General features: G+C 46.4%; 1 protein-coding gene across 1 annotated transcript; it reads left to right on the plus strand.

The window, feature by feature from the left end:
* The first annotated feature begins 316 nt into the window (after positions 1-316).
* LOC136548840 (nucleolin 1-like) lies at positions 317-24,584 on the plus strand. Its single transcript, XM_066540221.1, has 3 exons — positions 317-548; positions 633-1,022; positions 24,544-24,584. Exons 1-3 carry the CDS (start codon positions 317-319, stop codon positions 24,582-24,584), a joined length of 663 nt encoding a protein of 220 aa, XP_066396318.1.
* The last annotated feature ends 109 nt before the right edge of the window (positions 24,585-24,693 follow it).

Here is a 24,693-nt window from a genome sequence, read left to right on the forward strand (position 1 = left end):
GAAAGAGCTAATGAGGTGTGGAGAAGATTGGAGGAACATATGAAGGCACTCCAGCGGTGAAGAGTGCCAAATTGTACACCCTCAAGGATAAATTGACAAGCTTCAAGATGAAGGAAGATGAGAGCATTTTGGAGATGTTCCATCGATTGTGAAGTGATTGTCAATGATTTTGAAGGCATTGGGAGAGAAGATCAAGGATGATAATGTCTCTCATCGGTTCTTGATGTGCCTACCTCCAAGATTTGAGATGTTGAGATTGCTTATCATAAGAGAAGGATTGAAGAAGATTACCCCTAACCAAGTACTAGGTGATGTTATGACACAAGAGACATACCAAGTGGAAAGGGAAGGGGTTGATAAGGATGACAAAAAGGAAGAAGAAGACAAGAAGAAGAAGAGTGTAGCATTCAAGGCTAGCTCATCATCCAAGAACAAGGGCATGTCCAAGAAAGAATCAAGTGATGATGAGGATCTTAGTGACATTGATGATGAGGCCATGGCTCTATTTGTGTGCAAGATAGGAAAATTCATGAAGAAAAAGGGCTATGGTGCAAGAAAGAGAAGAGATCATACCAAAAGCAAAGAATATGTGAGAAGATGCTACAATTGCAAGAGCCACAATCACGTTGTAGCGGATTGTCCCTACAATAGTGACAATGATGAGGATAAAAAGAAGTACAAGAAGAACAAGAAGGAAAAGAAGGAGAAGAAGGAGAAGAGGATGACCTTCCAAAAGAAGAAGAAGAGTGGAGGATATGTGGTCACTTGGGATAATGATGGCTCGTCGAATAGTGATGACTCTAGTGATGATGGTAAGAAATCTATCAAGAAAGCACTAGCAAGCATTGCCATCAACAATAAGCCCTCCATCTTCGACACTCCATCGACATGCCTCATGACAAAGCCTATCAAGGTAAAATATGATGTGAGTGATGATGATGAATGTGAAAGTGATGCTTGTAGGAGTGATGATGATGATGAGGAGGAGGAGGAGTACACCAAGGAGGAGCTCTTGGACATGTGTGAGCAAGTACATACTTACGTTGAGATGAAGAGAAAGGAGTGCAAAGAATTACACAAAAAAGTAAAATTTCTTGAGCAATCCTTTGATGAGTTCAATGCCACTCATGAGAGGCTAATGGAAGCCCATGAAAAGCTTAGAAAAGCTCACTCTAAGCTTGAAAAGGCTCACTCCTCTCTCATCGAGCAAGTCAAAATAGAGGAAGCCAAGAAGGAGCAAGTGATTATGTCTTGTGATGTGGGACTAACATGTGATATTATTAATGAATCTTTTTATAAACCCATTGTAGTTGCTCCCACTAACATTTCTTGTAGTACTACTACTACTACTTCACCTTTGAGTGATGGTCTCACTTGTGATGCCTCACTAATGGTGGAAAATGAGACCCTCAAGAAGGAGATAAATGAGCTCACTCGTGCCTTAGGCAATGCCTATGGTGAAGATGCCCTCATGCTAAAGTGCTTGGATAGCCAAAGATTTTCCCTCAATAAAGAGGGATTAGGCTATACCCCCAAGAAAGGCAAGATGGCCTTTGTCACTCCCAAAGTTAGCTTTGTGAAGGGCAATGGTCGGTTTTGCAATAGATGCAAGCAAGTTGGACATATAGAGCAATATTGCAAGACTAACAAGAACAAACTACCTAATATATCCTCAATTAAATTTGATTTTTGTTACATGCTTGTTAAGGGTGTCAATGGTGTGAAGGCTAAGTTCATTGGTACACCAATTATGAGCCCAAAGAAGAAGGCTATTTGGGTACCAAAGACCTTGGTAACTAACCTTCAAGGATCCAAAGAAGTTTGGGAACCTAAAAAGAATTAATCTTCTTTTATAGGTCAATTGTAAAGCCAGAGGAAGGCATTTCATACTTGATAGTGGGTGCACACAACACATGACTGGTGATCCAAGAATGTTCAATTCAATCAATGAAAATAAGAGTAATGGGATTGATAGTATCACATTTGGTGATAATGGCAAAGGTAAGGTCAAAGGTCTAGGTAAGATTGCAATATCCAATGACTTGAGCATTTCTAATGTGTTGCTAGTAGAGAGCTTGAACTTCAACCTATTGTCGGTAGCTCAATTGTGTGATCTTGGTTTCAAGTGCATATTTGGTGTGGATGATGTAGAGATCATGAGTGTAGATGGCTCTAACTTGATATTCAAAGGATTTAGATATGAGAATCTATACTTGGTTGATTTCAATGCTAGAGAAGCTCAATTGTCAACATGTTTGATCATTAAGTCTAGCATGGGTTGGTTATGGCATAGAAGGCTCGGTCATGTTATAATGAAACAATTAAATAAGTTGATCAAGCATGATTTAGTTAGAGGCTTGCAAGATGTTATATTTGAGAAGGATAAGTTATGTAATGCATGTCAAGCCAAAAAGCAAGTTGATAACACACATCCTAAGAAAAGCATGATGAGCACATCTAAGGTATTTGAGTTGGTGCACATGGACTTGTTTGGACCAACCACATACACTAGCATTGGTGAAAACAAATATAGATTTGTGATTGTGGATGATTTCACTAGATACACATGGGTGTTCTTTCTTATTGACAAGAGTGATGTGTTTGCAACATTTAAATAATTTGTCAAGGGCATTCATAATGAGTTTAAAATAATTATCAAGAAAATTAGAAGTGACAATGGTAGTGAATTTAAGAACACTAAAATTGATGAGTTGTGTGATGAATTTGAAATTAGACATCAATTCTTAGTCAAGTACACTCCACGATCAAATGGTCTTGTTGAGAGAAAGAATAGAACACTCATTGACATGGCAAGATCAATGTTAATTGAGTACAATGTGAGTCATTCTTTTGGGGCCAAAGCAATCAACATGGCTTGCTATTATAGCAATCGACTCTATTGTCACCCCATGATGAAGAAGACACCTTATGAGCTATTGAATAGAAGAAAGCCCAACATAGCATACTTTTGGGTTTTTAGTTGTAAATGCTACATATTAAAGAAAGGCACTAGATTGAGCAAGTTTGAAAAAAAATGTGATGATGGTTTCTTGCTTGGTTACTCCACTACTAGCAAGGCATATAGAATTTGGAATTTGGCTAGTGGTACTCTTGAGGAGGTTCATGATGTGAAATTTGATGAAACAAATGGTTCCCAAGAGGAAGATGAGAATCTAGATGATATAAGAGGCACTCAATTGGTCAATACAATGAAGAACATGGACATTGGTGATATAAGGCCTAGAAAGGTGATTGATGTTGAAGATGACAAGAATCAAGTGCTCTCTAACTTAAATGTGCAAGCTAGTGGTTCTCATAATCAAGTTTAAGCAAGTACTAATGATGACAAAGTGCAAGATCAACAACAAGTGGCTAGTTCATCATCTCAACCAAGTGATCAATCAAATGCAAGCAATCAAGTACAAGTGCTTTAACCAACCAATGTTGCAAGAGATCATCCATTGGACACTATAATTAGTGATATTTCAAGAGATGTGCAAACTAGATCAAGATTAGCTTTATTTTATGAGCATTTCTCATTTGTGTTATCTATGGAACCTAAGAAGATAGATGAAGCTTTGAAGGATGTTGATTGGGTCAATGATATACATGAAGAGCTAAACAACTTCACAAAAAACTAAGTATGAGAGTTAGTTGAGAAGCCTAAGGATCATAATGTGATTGGAACCAAGTGGGTCTTTCAGAACAAGCAAGATCAAGATGGGATAGTAATAAGGAACAAAGCAAGATTAGTGGCTCAAGGTTACACTCAAGTTAAAGGTCTTGACTTGGGAGAAACATATGCCCCGGTTGCAAGATTGAAAGCAATTAGGATCTTGTTAGCCTATGCTTGTGCCCACAACATCAAGTTGTACCAAATGGATGTGAAGAGTGCATTTCTTAATGGGTACATCAATGAGCTTGTATATGTTGAGCAACCTCCTGGTTTTGAAGATGAAAAGAAATCCAACCATGTTTACAAGTTGAGAAAGGCTTTGTATGAATTGAAACAAGCACCAAGAGCATGGTACAAGAGATTGAGGGATTTCCTACTCTCTAAGCGATTCAAAATGGGAAAGGTTGACACCACTCTCTTCACCAAGAAGCTTGGAAATGACTTGTTTGTAATGCAAATCTATGTTGATGATATCATATTTGGATCAACAAATCAAGATTTTTGTGAGAAGTTTGGCAAGATGATGGCAAGTGAGTTTGAGATGTCCATGATTGAAGAGCTTAGTTACTTTCTTGGTCTTCAAATCAAGCAAATAAAGAATGACATATTTATGAGTCAAGACAAGTATATCAAGGACATGCTCAAGAAGTTTAAAATGGATGATAGTAAAGCTATTAGTACACCAATGGGGATAAGTGAAAGCTTAGATAGTGATGCTAGTGGCAACATGATGGATCAAAAGATGTATTGGTCTATGATTGGAAGCCAACTCTATGTGACCGCATTAAGGCCGAATGTGATGTTTAGTGTATGTATGTGTGCTAGATTTCAAGCCTCACCAAGATAAAGTCATTTGAAGGCGACAAAGAGAATATTGAGGTACTTGAAGCATACATAAAATGTTGGATTATGGTATCCCAAAAGAGCAAGATTTGAGTTGATTGAATATTCAGACTCTGATTATGTGGGATGCAAAGTTGAGAGAAAGAGCACATCGGGCACATGTCAACTATTGGGAAGATCACTTGTGTCTTGGTCATCAAAAAAGCAAAATAGTGTGGCACTTTCAATCGCTGAAGCGGAGTACATTTTGGCCGATAGTTGTTGTGCTCAATTACTTTGGATAAAGGCTACTTTGAGTGACTTTGGGATCAAATTCAAGCAAGTGCCATTGCTATGTGATAATGAGAGTGTCATAAAGCTCACCAACAACCCGGTTCAACATTCAAGAACAAAGCACATTGATGTCCGCCATCATTTTATAAGAAATCACCAATAAAAAGGGGATATTTGCATTGAGAGTGTGTGCACGGAAGACCAACTTGTCGATATCTTCACCAAGCCACTTGATAAGAAGAGGTTTTGCAAACTAAGAAATGAATTGGACATACTTGACTTCTCCAATATGTGTTGATGCACCCCCCTTATATGACATGCCTCTCCTTCGAGCAAAGCAAGGTAAAGTTGATTGACATGTCATCCATCCATTGCTAAGGACTTGTTTAGTGTATCTAGTCATTCCTATCATGTCCTAGGCTCATTCATGAAAATCAAATGAATTTGATGCTTGTATGGTACCACTATTGCTTGTATGTTTGAAATGATCTAGTGGTAGCATATGACATGTTTGTGGGCTTGTAAACCTTGTGCTTGATCTAGAAAATAAGCTATAAGTGTTTAACTCAACATGGTACAAGATAACTCTTATTTGGAGGTGTGAAGAAGCTTGTCCTTGGATCAAATCGAGTTAAATATCTTTTGCAATTGATCTATATTGAACCAAATTAGGAAAATGATCCTCATTTCACATGGTTTCACCCCAAACCTATTTATAATTTGAGCTCATCTTTTGTGCTAATTGTTGACAAAGATAGTAAGATAGGAGGAGCAAACAAATGAAAACAAATGAAATAACATTGTAAAGGGATCAATAAAAAATGCACACAAGTAGGGGGAGCAAGCTCATAAACTTGTATGTTGCATTTGAATGTGCATTTCATATATTTGCTTGCATGACATAAGTTTTAAATTTTAATATCCATGCTTGTGTGGTGTATGCTAGTTATATGCTTGAATTGTGAAATGAAAAAACTAGCATGCATAGGCCAAAGTAACTAGACTTATATTCATCTTATGGAAACTAGACCCTTGCTTATAATGTTGATCTCATGGGATATTCTAGTTTTTGTGTATGTTTAGTTACTAATGGTGCTAAGGATGGTATATTGATGCACTCCAATTGGTATCACGCTTCAAAGGTCCATCTCTTATACCTTAGCATCATTTGGTAGACATTGCGTCCTATATTTCCTATCTAAGCATATGTGCAAGCTACAATCCAAACTCTTAGCACATATGTAGGAGGAGCAATTGCTACCATTTGGGGTTCATAAAACTTGTCCATATCCTTTTACACTTAGTAAATATGCTTGGGCAAGCAACGTGGATTCAATTAAATCTAAATTCATATATTTGTGTAAGGGTTGTCATCAATTACCAAAAAGGGGGAGATTGAAAGCTCTAGTTTAGTTTTGGTTAATTGATGAAACCCTAAGTGCTAACCTAGTTTATCAAAGTAATTATGAGATAGGTAGCACTATTCTAAGTGGTGAAGCAAATGAAGATCATGACATGATGATGGTGATTCTATGGTGATGATCAAGTGCTTGGACTTGAAAAGAAGAAAGAGAAAAACAAAAGGCTCAAGGCAAAGATATAAGTTGTAAGGAGCCATTTTGTTTCGGTGATCAAGACACTTAGCGAGTGTAATCACATTTAGGATCGATAGCCGTACTATTAAGAGGGGTAAAACTCGTATCGAAATGCGGTTATCAAAGTGCTACTAGATGCTCTAACTCATTGCATATGCATTTAGGATCTAGTGGAGTGCTAACACCCTTGAAAATGTTTGTGAAAATATGCTAACACACATGCACAAAGGTCATACACATTGCGTTTAGCACTTGGGAGCAAGGGTTCAGAACTCCAATGATGGAGTGTCCGCCCGTAGAGTGCGGACAGTTCGACGGTGCCATCAGCGCCCTATACAGAAAAGACAGGGGTTCATAGAGTGACCGAACGCTAGTGGCACAGGGACCGGATGCTGGGGTCCTACATCCGGTCAGTGTGTAGTAAAGTCCCCCCTCGGTCTCTTGACCTGGACGCTGGCACGAGAAAAGACCAGATGCTCAGGGCCTAAGTCCGGTCAGTATGACGTATGATGACATATGCGACGCACAAGGGAGACGTTGAGTGACCGGACGTTGAGTGAGTCCGGTCGGGTATGACCGGACACGTCCGATCATGATTTTTTTGCTTCTGGATACTTCCTAGAAATGACCGGACGCTGAGGTCTTGCGTCCGGTCACTTTGAAGCAGCGCGTCTGGTCACAACTTAAATGTATTGATGACCGTTGAGATCGAACGATCAGCTTTTGAAGCAGAGGACACATGCCACACATTGTGCGACCAGACGCTGGGGTCCAGTGTTCGGTCGATCTGATCCGCGCGTCCGGTCATCCTGTTTTTTAGTGGACTAAGGAGCCAACGACTCTATTTCATGGGGGCTTCTATTTAAGCCCCGTGGCAGGCTCAATCTCACTCTCTTGACCATTTGCATTGACATAGCAACCTTGTGAGCTTAGCCAAAGCCCTCCCACTCATCTCCATCATTGATTCATCATCATTGAGAGTCTGGGAGAGAATCCAAGCGCATTGCTTGAGTGATTGCATCTAGAGGCACTTGGTATTCGTGTTTCACTGTAGGATTCACTTGTTTCTCTTGGTGGTTGCCACCACCTAGATGGCTTGGTATAGCGGTGGAGGATTGGTACTGAGTTGGTGATTGTTTCGTGGCCATCTCCTAGTGATTGTGAGAGGTCTTATGCCTTTTCCGGTGGAGCGTCGAAAGGTAACTCTAGTGGATTGCTCGTGTCATTGAGTTACCTCACTTGTGGGTAGGTTTTTGCGGTGTCCAATTATGTGGACAAGGTTTGTGCAACACCTCTTAGCTGCTGAACCACCAAGTGTTGGTCGACACAATGGGGACGTAGCGTGTTGGGAAGCACGTGAACCCTGGGAGAAAATTGGTTGTCTCTTGCCCCTTGGTATTCTCCTGGTGATTGATTTAGTATTCATCTTGTGATTGGTTCACTCCTTTACACGGTAGTATAATCACCCTACTCACTCATTTATATTCTTGCAAACTAGTTGTAGTAAGCTCTTTAGTGTAGCTAGAATTGAGAGCTTGCTTTGTAGTTTAAGTTCATCTAGTAGAGCATTTTAGTGTAGCAAGTGTGAGAGCTCTTAGTGAGTAGTGACATAGAGTATTGTGTGATTAGTGATCATAGCAACTAGAATTGTTGGATAGGTGGCTTGCAACCCCTATAGAGCTAGAGCAAGTTTGTATTTCGCTATTTGTTATACTAATCAAATTGCTCTAGTTGGTTTGTAGATTTTTAAATAGGCTATTCACCCCCTCTAGCCATATTAGGACCTTTCAATGGGCCTATGCCAGGCATGGCCCGATGGCATCGGGCTAGCACGGCACGACGTGCCCTACGGGCCATGCCTCTCAGGCACGTGAGCCTGGCCTTTGACCCAGGCATGGCACTATGGGCCGTTTTTCATGTCGGGCTGGCCCGGTAAGCACGGCAAGCTTAGCAAGTCGTGCCTAGCCTGAGGCCCACTTTATAGGTTTCCAGAAGGGGAAGGAAGCAGGAAGGTGAGCGAGGGAGGAGGTCGAGCTAAGGCCGATGCCGTGACACCCTCACGAAAAAGGTGTGCTCGAGGACGGCAGGTGGTCGCACCCTCATAGCATGCGCCCTGCGTAGCTGTGCTACGTGCTCGAGGGCGGTGCCCTTGCAGCCGCCGCCCTACCGCCCCATGGTCGCATGCTTGAGGCTGACAGCGCCCACGTGACCTCCGCGCTCGAAGCTGGAGAGCAAACATGAGCGAGGAGGAGATGCGGGAGGAGTCGCTCGAGCATAGCCACCATAGGGGAAGGAAAGGGATCCAGGAGGGGAAGCTAGGAAGGATGAGGAGTCAGTGCGACTCACGTCGCGAGACTCACTGACCATGAGCATAGAGAGCCGAGGGAGTGCGAGCGTGTGGTGGCTGGGGTGTGAGGGGAGGGGGGAAACGAAGTTAGGGCTAGAGAGTGGGGAATAGCAAGGAGTGCACTGGGCTTTTTGTGGGCCAAAATCGTGCTTGCCTGTAAATGTCGGGCCGGGCTGTGCCGACACATCATGCCTAGGGTAAGGCCAAGGCACGACCTATTCCTTCGGGCTATGCTAGCCTGGGCCCACTGACCACCTGGGCCATGCTAAAAAAATAGGCCTCGTACTGGGCTGACGGGGTCAAGCTTCATGCCCATATATAGCGAGGATCGCTTATTCGGAACTTGTGTGTGTTGGACCACGAAGCCTCATGATAACCAATGTGTGTTCGGCGTATATGGGGTAGGAGACTCAACTGGCCTAGTATGTAACTGGTGGGCCTTAGGGAGTACACGTGGAGCTGGATCAGCATAGGATGGCAGTTGTCCCTGTCACCGCGCCAGGGTGCTTGTGCTTCCTTGTAGCCTTGCTAGGACGGGCCGGTCATCGCGATGCCCTGCCGCATTGGCCCAACTCATCGCGGTCATGGCCTCTCGTTTGTTGCCGCTCTAATGCCCACCCAACCGAGCCCGGGAGCGAGTGCGTACGCGGCCGCGTGTGACGTTCGGTGGCTCACACGCTTGCGATGCACTGGCTGATCCTCCGTCCAAACGCGTGGCCGCCACACACGTAGACATAGGTGGGCAACACGAGGCTCGCCGCCGTCGCCGCTCTCGAGGCCACAGTCACCCACGAACACCTATAAATCGCTGCCGTTAGCGCACATACACACACCCCCAATCCAATCCAGACCACAAGTGTAACAACCAAAAATCCATACACCAAAAATACCAACTACAAAATTTTTCTCAAAACTCCCATGTGATGATGAGTGTCATGTATAGAAACACAACCTAAGAGATGCATTAGGTCTAACCCCAACCCAAGTCAACACATAAGCATGGCATGTCATTTGTTGATTATGATTATTTAATTTCTAACATATAAAGTGATGCATACATTTGTTAACTCAAATTGTGATTTGGATTTCCATTTGTTTTATGTTATGCTTAACAACTCTTTTAAAGAAACACACCATAAAGTAATTACTATTCAAACCAAAGGATAAATGTGTAAAAAGAGAAAACTAATTCTATTTTTATATATAACAAACTACACCTATGATTGATATACAAACTAGCTAAATAAATTCCTAATATATATATATATAAAGAATGTGGTGGGCCTCATATCTAAAACTCCTAATGAATTTGGTGCACCCATTTTGAATTCAAATACCCAACAATTGAATTCAAATCAAGGAAGAAGAAAAGAAAAGAAAAAGAAAAGAAAAGAGGAGAAGGCCTCGTAGCCCAGGCCTACTCAGCTTCTCGGCCTGCCAGCGCGCAGCAACCCAGCAAACAGCCTCGCCAGCGCATAGCAGGCTGGCCCAACTCGCGCACAGCAGCCCAGCAAGCAGCCCAGCGCGCGTCGCCCATGCCCGCACGCCTCCCCGTTTCCCTTGCTGCCACTGCCACTTGGCCCCACATGTCAGCCGCACCCCGCAACAGCGTCATCTTCCCCCATGCCTCAATCGCCGTGTGACCAAAGGCCGACACAATGGCAGGAGCGGGCTAGGGGATCATGCCCGGGGCATGGCCCTGTCTCCCCTTGCACCGCACCCACGCAACCATGCGTGTGCCGTTGGATGCAAGCGAGCGCCCCCGATCACCCCTCGATCTCCATCCATTGATCACCGAGCTCCATGGCCGAGCTCGGCTATAAAAGCCCCAGCCCCGGAGCCCTAGCTCATCCCATCGCCCCGCCGCCACCGTGGTGGCCATCCACTGCGCACCCGAACCAAGAGAGAAGAGGGAGAAGGGGAAGAAGAGAGGGGGAAAAACGCCAAAGCCGCTGTGGGGGAGGAGGTCATCAGAGCCGAAGACAAAGCCGTCGTCTTCATCACTGACATAGGCAACGCTGCACTGCACGGCTTCTGGAGCTACATGGCCACAACTCGTCACTACACCGCCATCCCCACTTCCACAACACCTATGGTGAGCCCCTGGTTCTTCCCCTGCTCGCCGCCGGACCCTGCTACTCCCGCCATGGCGCTCCACACCGAGAGCACATAGGCTAGGGCCATCTCTGGCCACTGGGAACACACACACCCACACACACATCCGCGACCACGCCGTGACAACTCCGCTGGAGCCCCATAGTTCACTCGTGCGCCTCGCCGTCGTCACCTTGTCACCGTGGCCGCCGGGGAGTCCCTACCGGCCACCTGGAAGCCAAAGCCCGCCTTGAGCCCTAGACGCCTTCGCCGTGCACCCATGGATCCGCAGAGGCCCCTATCTGCCCAGCCAAGCCATCGGGGAGCCTACTTGCGTGACTTCGCCACCGGCAAGCACCGCCGAGCCGCCAGCCGCCATGGCCAATGCCCTGGAAGGCCCCTGGCCACCACTTAGACCCCTAGCATCATGATCATCGTGGCCTAGGGGAAGCTTTTCCCTTCCCCAATTGGACACCATCACCACCACGGAGGCTCACCAGCGAGCACGCCGCCGGTGGGAGCACAGCCGTGGGAGAAACAGGGGAGACTCCCCTCAGCCGATCGTCCACGCCTGCACTTGGTCCACGTGAGCCAAGCCGAGGGAAAGGATGGTGGACTCAGTCCACCATGGACCCTATCTTAGGTCCATGGACCGTGAACCTACGTCCACCATGAACCACGCACCGTGAGCCAGCACTGTGGACTGAAGCCCAATAGAAGCCCATGACTACGACGTGGCAGCGTCACAGCTTGACACAGTGGCGGTCCAAGCCTGGCCTAGATCCAGCCCTGTCCAGGCCCAGTTTGAACCCAGCCCGTGTTGACCATTGACTTGTCACATGTTGACCATTGACCTAGGCCCCACATGTCAGTGACACGGACACTCTGGACCCACATGTTAGATGCTGATGTCACACGGGACCCACACGTCAGAAGCCAACACAGCCAAGGTGACGTCATGCTGCCTGTCACGATGACATCAGCTGCTGACGTCAGCAGCCCTGGCCCCACATGTCAGTGACCCTAATCGTTGACCATAGACCGTTGACCATGTGACTGACATTGACTTTGACTGGACCCACATGTCAGTGACCCTAAGAGTCCCTGTGCCCACTTGTCAGAACTAATGACATTGCTGACAGTCATGCTGACGTCAGCTGGACCCCACCTATTAGCTCGGAACCGAGACGATGACGTCATGCTGACGTTAGCATGCCATGTGGACCAGTCACTAGCGTGACACGTGTCAGCCTAGGATTAATTTAGCCTTTTTCCATTTTCAGAAATAGATTTAAACTTTGGAAATTCATAACTAATTCATATGACCTCAGAAAAATACGACACTAGGACCAAAATTCATCTAAAATCGAGCTCTACGCAATGAAAGCATGTTTGAGTGCATTTGGCTCTTTTGAATTTTCATTGCTTCTTTGTGCTATTCTATAGACGTCGCTAACATGACTATAATACGATCGTTTGTAGACTCAGGAGGAGAACCTAGACCGACGAGGATCGTGAGTACTGTGAGGAGTATGGAGACGACTACACTGAAGGTGCCACATCCCACCTGATCTCGTAGCACCTATTACGCATGGCTAATATAGAACTGCTATTGCTTTACTTTATAGTTGTAATCACACTGTGATAGGACCTACATGGCAGTATGCTTTCTTGATGGCCTTTACCTTGACGCAACCTTACCCCTGCTCACCCTGCTATTAGGCTAGACACACTGCTTGCTGCTATATTACTTATTACTTCTACTACTGCTTGTACTACGTTGATGCATGGTGGAAAACTAGTGTTATTTGGACTATGGGGAGAGTGCTGCAGTGTGTGACTTGGGTGTGTGGAGGGTGAGGGCTTGTGTCGACCAAGTTGGAGTATACGACTGAGCCTAGGGCAAGTCTTGCCATGGGGTGCTACCTAGGGCACCAATGGAAATGGATACCTATGGTGGGTAAATGGTATATGAGGTGGTCCTGGGTGTGAACCTATGATGGGAGGAGCCCGAGATGGAGGTGCTGTGGTGGCACGGTAAATGGAAACCCTGATGGAGACATTCTGGCTTGGTCAACCCTAAGGACTTAGTAGTACTCAGATTCACCGGGAAACCTTACGTACCACTCGCCCTATATGGTGCGGGACTGGCCGGACTACTTGATAGGATATTGCCACTACTGCTAGGTTGATAGCGGATAGTGCGAGAGAGGTACTGAGGCATAGAGGATTTCCCCCACACCCTTCCAAGACTTCATGGAGACCTTGTGGACCTAGGCTCATGACTCACTAGTTTTAGCCACCCCAGACTAGACTTGGGGTGTACTAGGGCTGAATGATAGAGTGGCATTATCCTAGGCTAGCAAGCGGCTAGGAATCAGCCTAGTTGACGACGGTCAGTGAGGAAGGTGAATCTTGTGGTTATGTAAAACCTCTGCAGAGTGTATGGTTGATCGATCGATACATGTGCTGATTTGTCGGCTATGGACCTTTCCTAGGTTTCGCTTAAACTAGATAGTGAGATGAGTCCTTGTTTTCTCCCCTTGGGAGTGAGTGTTCGGTCATAGCCAGGGGCTATAGGCCTTGAGACAGTGCCGAGAGGGAGTTGGCCTATCGACTGAGCGATGGTATAGTTATGGTATGGTGAAGGTGTGGTGATGGTGGTATATCGATCCCTGGATCGAAACCTAGCTCTGGAATGGGAATGGGGTGGAATGTGTGTGGAAATGGTGTTAAAACTTAACCAACTACTTTTATATACTTGATATGCTAAATACATAGGAAACCCCAGCCTTATAGGTTCCTTTGATTATATCTAACTTGCATCCAAATTCCACAAAGCAAATGCTCATAGGGTTGGGAGTGGCCAGTACAAATCGTACTGATAAATTTTGGCACACAGGTTCTGCTGAGGAGTTTAGCTCCGAGGAGTTTGATGATTGAGGGGTTCGTGCCTACGCTCAAATTTGGTGATCTTATCTTAAGCTATTCTGGATGAATGCTACTTTGATTCCACCAATGCGGCGATGTAATAATTTATGTAATTCCGCACTACTTGTACTCTGATTTTATCGTTGTATGGATGTGATATTCGACTGGAATTTGGGTAATATGATCTACATCGGTCTTATTACACTTCGACGCTGTGGTTTTCCCATCACGGAAAACGGGGTCGCTTCAGTTGGTATCAGAGCCATACTTGACCATAGAACGAAACCCTTAGAAATGGACGATAGAATAGGACGTGAACAGCCCTTCTTTCGATTATATATCGACCCTGCATTTACTTTTATGCAAGGCTTATCTATTATTGACCTGCTAACACCTGATTCCTTAAAACATGCAGATGGCAACGAACATCGACTGGCCGCCTCTAGGACCGCTACCTCTGGACCATGCCAAGCTTACCTTCGACCTACATGAGCTCGGGGGATTTGCACAGACCCTCTACCAAGTTCTTGTCATGTTAGGTGTCCCCAATGAGCTAGTCAAGGTCACCTACACTAGGAAGCTAGCTTAGGAAAGAGGAATCGAAGGACCAGTTATCACCTCAGTCGAGTTCCCAGCTAGCACTACCTTACCTTATGTCCCAGCTTTCACCGAGTTGACTATAGAGGACATAGTCAAGGAGGGACTGTAGGCTATCTCATACAAGGCACTTCATAGAGTGATGAGGGACCACTACGAGCACTTGAAGATGACAGAGTTCCGTCTACTTCCCCTAGGCCCTCGACCTCAGCCTTACCCCTAGTGAGCAGAGTTTCGCAGCCTGGTAGAGTTATCCTTGCCGAGGAGGACAGATGCCTTCACGTCTCAGCTATCCACCTACTGGAGCAGGACAGGTATGTGACCCAGCTAGAGTAGAGGAGACGCTAGGACCTAGGCCCTTCTAGTGGGAGTACTAGGAGCGAGACTCACAGGGAGCACAGAGCATGAGCTAGTCTACTAGAGACAGTCGCCAAGCTACAGGACGAGCTCAACCATCGTGAAGAAGTCCATAGAGCCGAGGTCGCTGACTTATAGGACAAAGTAGCCTACCTAGGCAACAGGAACTACTACCTGGATAGCAAGGTCTTGGAGTTGCAGAGAGAGTTGGACGATAAGAAGGCCTGAGTTCAATCGTAGAGGAGATAGAGAGAGGTCCAAGGGGATTGATATGCTGAAAATCCAATCTAAGAACAAGACCATGACTCAAGATCTAGAGGAGTTCAGGAAGAAGGCCATTCGCAACCAGGGTCACCTGATCGAGGCACTCAGGCAGAACGAGTACCTCCAAGACAAGTGTGAGAGGACTCGGTAGGCTTGGCAGAAGTCTGACAAGAAGCACCTTAGGGAGATGAAGGGTATGTGGGATCAGCTACCCAAGGAGATTCGTAGCAAGATGAAGCCTAGGATAGAGGAGTTTGAGTTAGCCCCAACTCGCCTCAACCTAGACGCCTGCCCTACCTTACCTAGATCCAAGCCTACTAAGGAGCTCGCCGAGGCCTTGAAGTACGTGTCCCGACTTCACAAGTCTGATGAGGAGATCGAGATTGAGAACAGTCGTATCCCAGCTGTGGTGTATGAGTTAGAGTAGAATGACCCTATGAGGTCATAAGTCATGTCAGTAGCTTCCGTAAGTTGTACCCCATGATGTACCCCTCATGAGATGTATTATGAGACACTATGCATAGAATGATTCTCGCACGTCTTCAAGTGTAGCTACTGGAGATGATGCTAAGTAATAAAACCCATGTAATGAATGTTTTGGATCTTATTGCATCTCATGGATCTTATTGCTTCTTTGAAATGAGTGTTGGATAGTATAAACGTTTTTCTTTAAATCGTCAAAATCATGTAATCATATTGAATTATAAGCACTTATGGCACAAGCACTAAATTCTCTATGATCCGTGTTACAGATGTCTAACCACCGATCTAATCGCCTAATGAATCATGGACGTGCACCCACCCCTGAACCAGTTGAACCAAATGGGGGACGTGGTGGCAACAACCATGGCGTGGCCTGTGGCCATGGACGTGGACGTGGAGGGATACCCTTCCACCTGGAGAATACTCCGCTGCCTTGAGGAGAACATTCCACCACCACCACCCCCAAACCTGGTAGAAGTGATGGCACAACAGACCTAGCTTCTTGCAGCTCTTGTTGAAGGAGCAAATCATGGCCCAGGGAGGTCAGAAGAATGATTTCCAAAGGAAGCTAGAAGGATTCCTAAAGCTAAGGCCACCTACCTATGATGGCACCGACCCTGACCCTGCTTGTAGCCGATGACTGGCTCAAGGAGATGGAGAAGAAGCTTGACCTCACTACTTTCACCGACGATGAGTGTGTTGGAGCAGCCACACACTAGCTCACAGGTGCAGCACGCGCCTGGTGGGACAGTTTCAGTGATTCCCATGAGGACCCTGCTAACATCTCATGGGATGAGTTCACCGAAGCATTCACTGAGTATCACATTCCCAAGGGTATCATGGAGGCCAAAGCTGAGGAGTTCCACAACATCAAGATGGGAAAGGACAGGGTGACTGAGTACACCACTCGTTTCACCAACCTTCTATGCTATGCACCCTCCTATGTTGTGAACTCTGAGAAGGAGAAGCTATACTATTACCGCAAGGGACTTAACCCGTACATCAAGCTAAAGTTTGGCGGTATTGAGAATAACACGTTGCGTGCTCTGGTGGATCGCTGCATCCAGATCGAGAAAGATTGTGCTGAAGCTAGAGAGGAGTACAGGGAGAGGAAGCGTAAGCCTGAGGAGTCCTTCCGTGGATGCGATCGCAAGAGGTTCCATAGAGATGCACCATCCAGGGAACGCTCTTGCCACACCAGGGATGATAACCCTAGATTGAGTAGGGGTAGTGGAGGTTACATCGCCAAATACTCCTGCCCTGCTCAGGATCATTACACTCGGGACCGTTATGCTTAGGACCGCAACACTCAGGACCATTTCAACCATTCCCGCTCTGTGAATGAGCGCCCAACACAAAACCGCTCCACACCTAGCACTGGAAACTAGAAAGGCACCCGTGCCAACCCCTATAGGCGGTACACCTTTCACCTACTTTGCTTGTGGCCAACCAGGTCACAAAGCCACTAAGTGCCGTCAGAACTCAGCTGCTCAGAAGTCTCAGTTCAAGGGATCTGCTACCCATGGATGTCTCAACCATCTAGACGCTGAGGAAGCACAGGCTGCCCCTGACGTTGTGTATGGTATGTTTTTAGTTAATGGCAATACTGCATTAGTTCTATTTGACTCTAGAGCAACTTGTTCTTACATATCATCCAAGTTTGCACGAGAACATGACCTACCTATAACCCCACGTGAAAAGCCTATCATCACTAGCTCACCTTTAGGAGACCTAAAATGCACCCACATCTGTAAGGGAGTGAGTCTTACCATTGAGGGTCTTATCTTTAAAGCCGACCTAACCCTGTTACCTTCCACCAACCTAGATGTCATCTTAGGTATGGATTGGTTAACTATTCACCGATGTATCATATCATGTTCGCCTAGATATGTCCAAGTGACCCACCCATCAGGCCAAGTCATCAGATGTGAACCCCTAGTCCAAAAAGTCCACCTCTATCCTGTGTGCCCTTAAAGCCAGTTCAGAGTCATAGAAAGAGGAGAAGACAGTTCATGATGTGCCGGTGGTCAGAGACTATCCTGATGTATTCCCTGAAGAATTACTGGGTATGCCACCAGACCATGATGTAGAGTTCATCATTGATCTTTTGCCTAGGAACAGGACCTATTGCCAAGAGACCCTATCGTATGTCCATTGATGAACTGGCCGAGCTCAAGAAATAGCTTGATGAGCTCATCTCGAAGGGATATATCAGACCTAGTGCTTCACCCTGGGGATCCCCTGTTCTGTTTGTTAAGAAGAAGGATGGCTCGATGAGAATGTGCATTGATTATCGGAACTTGAATGCAGTCACCATCAAGAACAAGTACCCTCTGTTGAGAATCGATGATCTGCTTGATCAACTTCGAGGTGCCAAGTATTTCTCCAAGATTGATCTTAGATCTGGCTATCATCAGATAAAGATTCGAGAGAGTGACATCCTGAAGACAGCTTTTGTGACTAGGTATGGATAGTTTGAGTTCACTGTGGTGTCCTTTGGACTCACGAATGCTCCCGCATACTTCATGAACTATGATGAATAAGGTTTTCATGGATGAACTGGATAAGTTTGTGGTAGTATTCATTGATGACATCCTTGTTTATTCATCCACCACTGAAGAACACGAACATCATCTGAGAACGGTGCTTGAGAAACTAGCCCAACATCAGCTTTATGCAAAGTTCAGCAAATGCGAGTTTTGGCTATAGAAAGTTGCCTTCCTAGGCCTATGTACTATCAGCTGAAGGTGTCAGCAGTTGACCCAACCAAGATTGAAGCCGTGAAAGAGTGGGATCAACCCCGTAATGTGACAGAAGTCAGAAGTTTCTTGGAATTGGCCGGATATTATCGCCGATTCATTGAGAACTTCTCCAAGATAGCCCGTCCAATGACCTAACCTTCTAAGAAGACTAAGGAGTTTGAATGGACGCCCTGAGTGCGAACAAAGCTTCCAGGAATTGAAATAGAAGGCTTACCACAACTTCTGTGTTAGCATTGCCTGATATCAGCAAAGAATTCGTGGTCTATTATGATGCATCCCATCAAGGACTTGGTTGTGTACTGATGCAAGATGGAAGAGTGATAGCATATGCGTCTCGACAGTTGCAAGAACACGAGAACCGTTACCCAACCCATGATCTTGAATTAGCAGCAGTTGTACATGCCTTGAAGATCTAGAGACACTACTTGATAGGCAACAAGTGTGATATCTATATGGACCACAAGAGCTCGAAGTACTTTTTCACTTAGGAAGATCTAAATATAAGACAATGCCGATGGCTAGAGTTGATCAAGGATTATGACCTAGAAATTCACTATCATCCAGGAAAAGCTAATGTAGTCACAGATGCTCTTAGTCACAAGAGTTACTGTCACACCTTGATCATAGAATCTGTACCACCTGAGCTCAAGGAAGAGATTGATGATTTCCAACTAGAGATACTACTGCATGGTTTGTTGAATGAGCTCCGCATACAGTATGATCTCACGGATCACATCCATCAAGCTCAGAAAAGTTACGAAGAGATCGAATATCTCTGTGGTCTGATGAAACTAGGCTATAAGACCAACCACCAAGAAGATGAATAAGGAACCATCTGGTTCAAGAATAGAATCTGTGTTCCATCTGACCCAGTACTACGAGAGGAAATTCTGTCAGAAGCTCATGATTCCAAGTACTGTATTCACCCTAGAGGTTCAAAGATGTACCAAGACTTGAAGAAATACTTCTAGTGGAAGGGCATGAAGACAGACATTGCAGGACATGTGGCACGTTGTGACACCTGTAATAGAGTCAAGGCTGAACATCAAAGGCCTGCAGGTTTGCTAAAGCCTCTGACTGTTCCCGAGTGGAAGTGGGAGAGCATATCCATGGATTTCATAGTTGGATTGCCCCGTTCACAGAAAGGCAATGATTCCATTTGAGTGATTGTTGATCGTCTGACCAAGATTGCTCACTTTGTACCAGTAAAGGCCAAGACCAATGCAGAAAAATTAGCAGACCTATATGTTGAGCATATTCTCAGACTGCATGGAGCTCCTTCTAGTATTGTATCTGATCGTGGTCCTCAGTTTGTGTCCTGATTCTGGGAAGCTCTGCATAAGTCTATTGGAACCAAACTTAATTTCAGTACCGCTTACCATCCACAGACAGATGGACAGATAGAATGAGTAAATCAGATCTTAGAAGACATGTTTCGCGCTAGTGGGCTCTGATTGGGAGAAATGCCTACCCTATGCAGAGTTCTCTTATAACAATAGCTACCAAGCCAATATCAAGATGTCGCCATTTGAAGCTCTGTATGGCAGACCTTGCAAGACACCTTTGATGTGGTCCCAACCGAGAGAAAGGTCGTTCTTTGACTCCGCAAAAATTCAAGATGCCGAAGGAGTGGCTCAAGTGAAGGAGAATTTGAGGATTGCTCAAAGTCGATACAAGAGCTATGCTGACAAAAGAAGAAGAGAGCTAGAGTTCAATGTGGGAGATTTTGTCTATCTCAAGGTATCCCCGCTACGTGGAACTGTCAGATTCCATGTGAAAGGAAAGATTGCCCCTAGATTTGTTGGACCCATATAAGATTTGCAAGAGGATTGGAAGGCTCGCCTACAAACTTGAGCTACCCGAGGAATTGATGGGTGTACATCCCGTATTCCATGTCTCATAGCTACGTAAGTGTTTGAGAGTACCCGATGAAGTAGTTCCAACTAATACACTTGACATTCAAGATACACTCGAGTATAAAGAACATCCTATCAGAAATCTAGGTAGAGATACCAAAGAGACCCTGAAGCAAGACTATTCCTATGTGCAAGATCTAATGGAGCAATCACACTGAGAGAGAAGCAACATGGAAGAAAGAGTCTGACCTCTGGCTACGATATCCTTACCTCTTCGAAGAGTACGTTATGCTTTAATCTCGGGGACGAGATTCCGTCAAGGGGGTAGGACTGTAACAACCCAAAAATCCATACACCAAAAATACCAACTACAAAATTTTTCTCAAAACTCCCATGTGATGATGAGTGTCATGTATAGAAACCCAATCTAAGAGATGCATTAGGTCTAACCCCAACCCAAGTCAACACATAAGCATGGCATGTCATTTAGTTGATTATGATTATTTAATTTCTAACATATAAAGTGATGCATACATTTGTTAACTCAAATTAGTGATTTGGATTTCCTATTTGTTTTATGTTATGCTTAACAACTCTTTTAAAGAAACACACCATAAAGTAATTACTATTCAAACCAAAGGATAAATGTGTAAAAAGAGAAAACTAATTCTATTTTTATATATAACAAACTACACCTATGATTGATATACAAACTAGCTAAATAAATTCCTAATATATATATATATAAAAGAATATGGTGGGCCTCATATCTAAAACTCCAATGAATTTGGTGCACCCATTTTGAATTCAAATACCCAAACCAAATTTGAATTCAAATCAAGGAAGAAGAAAAAGAAAACAGAAAAGAAAAGAAAAGAGGAGAAGGCCTCGCAGCCCAGGCCTGCTCGGCTTCTCGGCCCGCCAGCGCGTAGCAGCCTAGCAAACAGCCCTGCCAGCGCGTAGCAGGCTAGCCCAACTCGGCACGCAGCAGCCCAGCAAGCAGCCCAGCACACGTCGCCCACGCCCGCGCGCCTCCCCGTTTCCCTTGCTACCGCTACCACTTGGCCCTGCATGTCAGCCGCACCCTGCAACAGTGTTGTCTTCCCCCACGCCTCAACCACCGCGTGACCAAAGGCCGACAGCAATGGCAGGAGCGAGCTAGGGGATCACGCCCGGGGCATGGCCCTGTCTCCCCTTGCGCCGCACCCACGCAACCACGCGTGCACTGTTGGATGCAAGCGAGCGCCCCCGATCACCCCTCGGTCTCCATCCGCCGATCACCGAGCTCCATGGCCAAGCTCGGCTATAAAAGCCCTGGCCTCAGAGCCCTAGCTCATCCCATCGTCCCGCCGCCACCGTGGTGGCCATCCACTGCGCACCTGAACCAAGAGAGAAGAGGGAGAAGGGGAAGAAGAGAGGGGGAAAAATGCCGAAGCCGCTACGGGGGAGGAGGTCATCGGAGCTGAAGACAAAGTCGTCGTCTTCATCACTGACATAGGCAACGCTGCACTGCACGGCTTCCGAAGCTACACGGGCGCAACTCGTCACTGCACTGCCATCCCCACTTCCACAACACCTACGGTGAGCCCCCGGTTCTTCCCCTGCTCACCGCCGGACCCTGCTAGTCCGGCCATGGCGCTCCACACCGAGAGCGCATAGGCTAGGGCCGTCTCCGACCGTTGGGAACACACGCACCCACGCACACATCCGCGACCATGCCGTGACCACCCTGCTGGAGCCTCGTAGTTCACCCGTGCGCCTCGCCGTCGTCACCTTGTCGCTGTGGCCACCGGGGAGTCCCTACCGGCCACCTGGAAGCTAAAGCCCCGCCTTGAGCCCTAGACGCCTTTGCCGTGCACCCACGGATCCGTACAGGCCCCTATCCGCCCAGTCGAGCCACCGGGGAGCCTGCTTGCGCGACTTCGCCACCGGCGAGCACCGCCTGAGCCGCCAGCCGCCATGGCCAACGCCCTAGAAGGCCCCGGCCACCACTTAGACCCTAGCATCATGATCACCGTGGCCTGGGGAAGCTTTTCCCTTCCCCAATTAGGACACCAGCGCTGCCATGGAGTCTCACCAGCGAGCACGCCGCCGACGGGAGCACAACCGCGGAAGAAACAGGGGAGACTCCCCTCGCCGGTCGTCCGCGCCTGCACTCGGTCCACGTGAGCCGAGCCGAGGGAAAGGATGGTGGACTCGGTCCACCATGGACCCTATCTTAGGTCCATGGACCATGAACCTGTGTCCACCATGAACCACGCACCATGAGCCAGCACTGTGGACGAAGCCCAGTAGAAGCCCACGGCTACGACGTGGCAGCGTCACAGCTTGACACATGGCGATCCAAGCCCGGTCCAGATCCAACCCTATCCAGGCCCAGTTTGAACCCGGCCCGTGTTGACCGTTGACTTGTCAATGTTGACCATTGACCTGGCCCCACATGTCAGTGACACGGACACTCTGGACCCACATGTCAGATGCTGACGTCATGCTGACATCACACGGGACCCACACGTCAGAAGCCAACACAGCCAAGGTGACGTCATGCTGATGTCACGATGACATCAGCTGCTGACGTCAGCAGCCCTGGCCCCACACGTCAGTGACCCTGACCGTTGACCATTGACTGATGTTGACTTTGACCGGACCCACATGTCAGTGACCCAAGAGTCCCTCGGCCCACTTGTCAGAACTGATGACGTTGCTGACGTCATGCTGACGTCAGCTGGACCCCACCTGTCAGCTCGGAACCGAGACGATGACGTCATGCTGACCTCAGCATGCCACGTGGGCCAGTCACTGCGTGACATGTGTCAGCCCAGGATTAATTCAGCCTTTTTCCATTTTCAGAAATAGATTTAAACTTCAGAAATTCATAACTAATTCATATGACCTCAGAAAAATACGAAACCAAGACTAAAATTTATCTAAAATTGAGCTCTACGCAATGAACCCTATGTTTGAGTGCATTTGGCTCTTCTGAATTTTCATTACTTCTTTGTACTATTCTATAGACGTCGCTAACGCGACTATAATGCGATCGTTTGCAGACTCGGAGGAGAACTAGACCGACGAGGATCATGAGTACCATGAGGAGTACGGAGACGACTACACTGAAGGTGCCACATCCCACCCGATCTCGTAGCACCTATTACGCAGTGGCTAATATAGAACTGCTATTGCTTTACTTTATAGTTGTAATCATACTGTGATAGGACCTGCTATGGTAGTATGCTTTCTTGATGGCCTTTACCTTGACGCAACCTTACCTCTGCTCATCCTGCTATTAGGTTAGATACACGCTTGCTGCTATATTACTTATTACTTCTACTACGCTTGTACTACGTTGATGCGTGGTGGAAACTGGTGTTATCTGAACTATGGGGAGAGTGCTACGTGTGTGACTTAGATGTGTGGAAGGTGAGGATTGTGTCGACCAAGTTGAAGTATACAACGAGCCTAGGGCAAGTCTTGCCATGGGGTGCTACCTGGGCACCCCTGGAAATTGATACCTATGGTGCGTAAATGGTATATGAGGTGGTTCCTGGGTGTGAACTTATGATGAGAGGAGCCCGGGATAGGAGGTGATGTGGTGGCACGGTAAATGAAAACCCTGATGAAGACATTCTGGCTTGGTCAACCCTAAGGACTTACTAGTACTCAAATTCACCGGGAAGCCTTACGTACCACTCGCCCTATATGGTGCGGGACGGACCGGACTACTTGGTAGGATATTGCCACTACTGCTAGATTGATAGCGGACAGTGCGAGGGAGGTACGGGGCACAGGAGGATTTCTCCCCACACCCTTCCGAGACTTCATGGAGATCCTTGTGGACCCGGCTCATGACTCACAGTTTCAGCCACCCTAGACTAGACTTGGGGTGTACCAGGGCTGAATGGTAGAGTGGTGTTATCCTAGGCTAGCAAGCGGCCGGAATCAGCCCAGTTGACGACGGTCGGCGAGGAAGGCGGATCTTGTGGTTATGTAAAACCTCTGCAGAGTGTATGGTTGATCGATCGATACATGTGCCGACTTGTCGGCTATGTACCTTTCCTGGGTTTCGCTTAAACTAGATAGTGAGATAAGTCATTCTTTTCTCCTCCTGGGAGTGAGTGTTCAGTCGTAGCTAGGGGCTACGGGCCTTGAGACAGTACCGAGAGGGAGTTGGTCCTGTCGATTGAACGATGGTATGGTTATGGTATGGTGAATGTGTGGTGATGGTGGTATATCGATCCCTGGATCGAAACCTGGCTCTGGAATGGAAATGGGGTGGAATGTGTGTGGGAATTGTGTTAAAATTTGACCAACTACTTTTATATACTTGATATGCTAAATACATAGGAAACCCCAGCCTTATAGGTTCCTTTGATTATATCCAACTTGCATCTAAATTCCACAAAGGAAATGTTCATAGGGTTGGGAGTGACCAGTACAAATCGTACTGATAAATTTTGGCACACAGGTTCTGCTGAGGAGTTTAGCTCCGAGGAGTTTGACGATTGAGGGGTTCATACCTACGCTCAAATTTGATGATCTTATCTTCGAGCTGTTCTGGATGAATGCTACTTTGATTCTGTCAATGTGGGATGTAATAATTTATGTAATTTCACAT

Source organism: Miscanthus floridulus, chromosome 4 (genome assembly GCF_019320115.1).
Source record: "Miscanthus floridulus cultivar M001 chromosome 4, ASM1932011v1, whole genome shotgun sequence".
NCBI classification, from domain to species: Eukaryota; Viridiplantae; Streptophyta; class Magnoliopsida; order Poales; family Poaceae; genus Miscanthus; species Miscanthus floridulus.

Bases quoted from the DNA above. Each gene is read 5' to 3' on its own strand.
- LOC136548840 (XM_066540221.1), top strand. From the start codon at position 317: ATGACACAAGAGACATACCAAGTGGAAAGGGAAGGGGTTGATAAGGAT. The intron at 549-632 runs GTGCAAGAAAGA...ATCACGTTGTAG, and splicing joins CATGAAGAAAAAGGGCTATG to CGGATTGTCCCTACAATAGT. The intron at 1,023-24,543 runs GTGAGCAAGTAC...TTTGGCACACAG, and splicing joins GGAGGAGCTCTTGGACATGT to GTTCTGCTGAGGAGTTTAGC.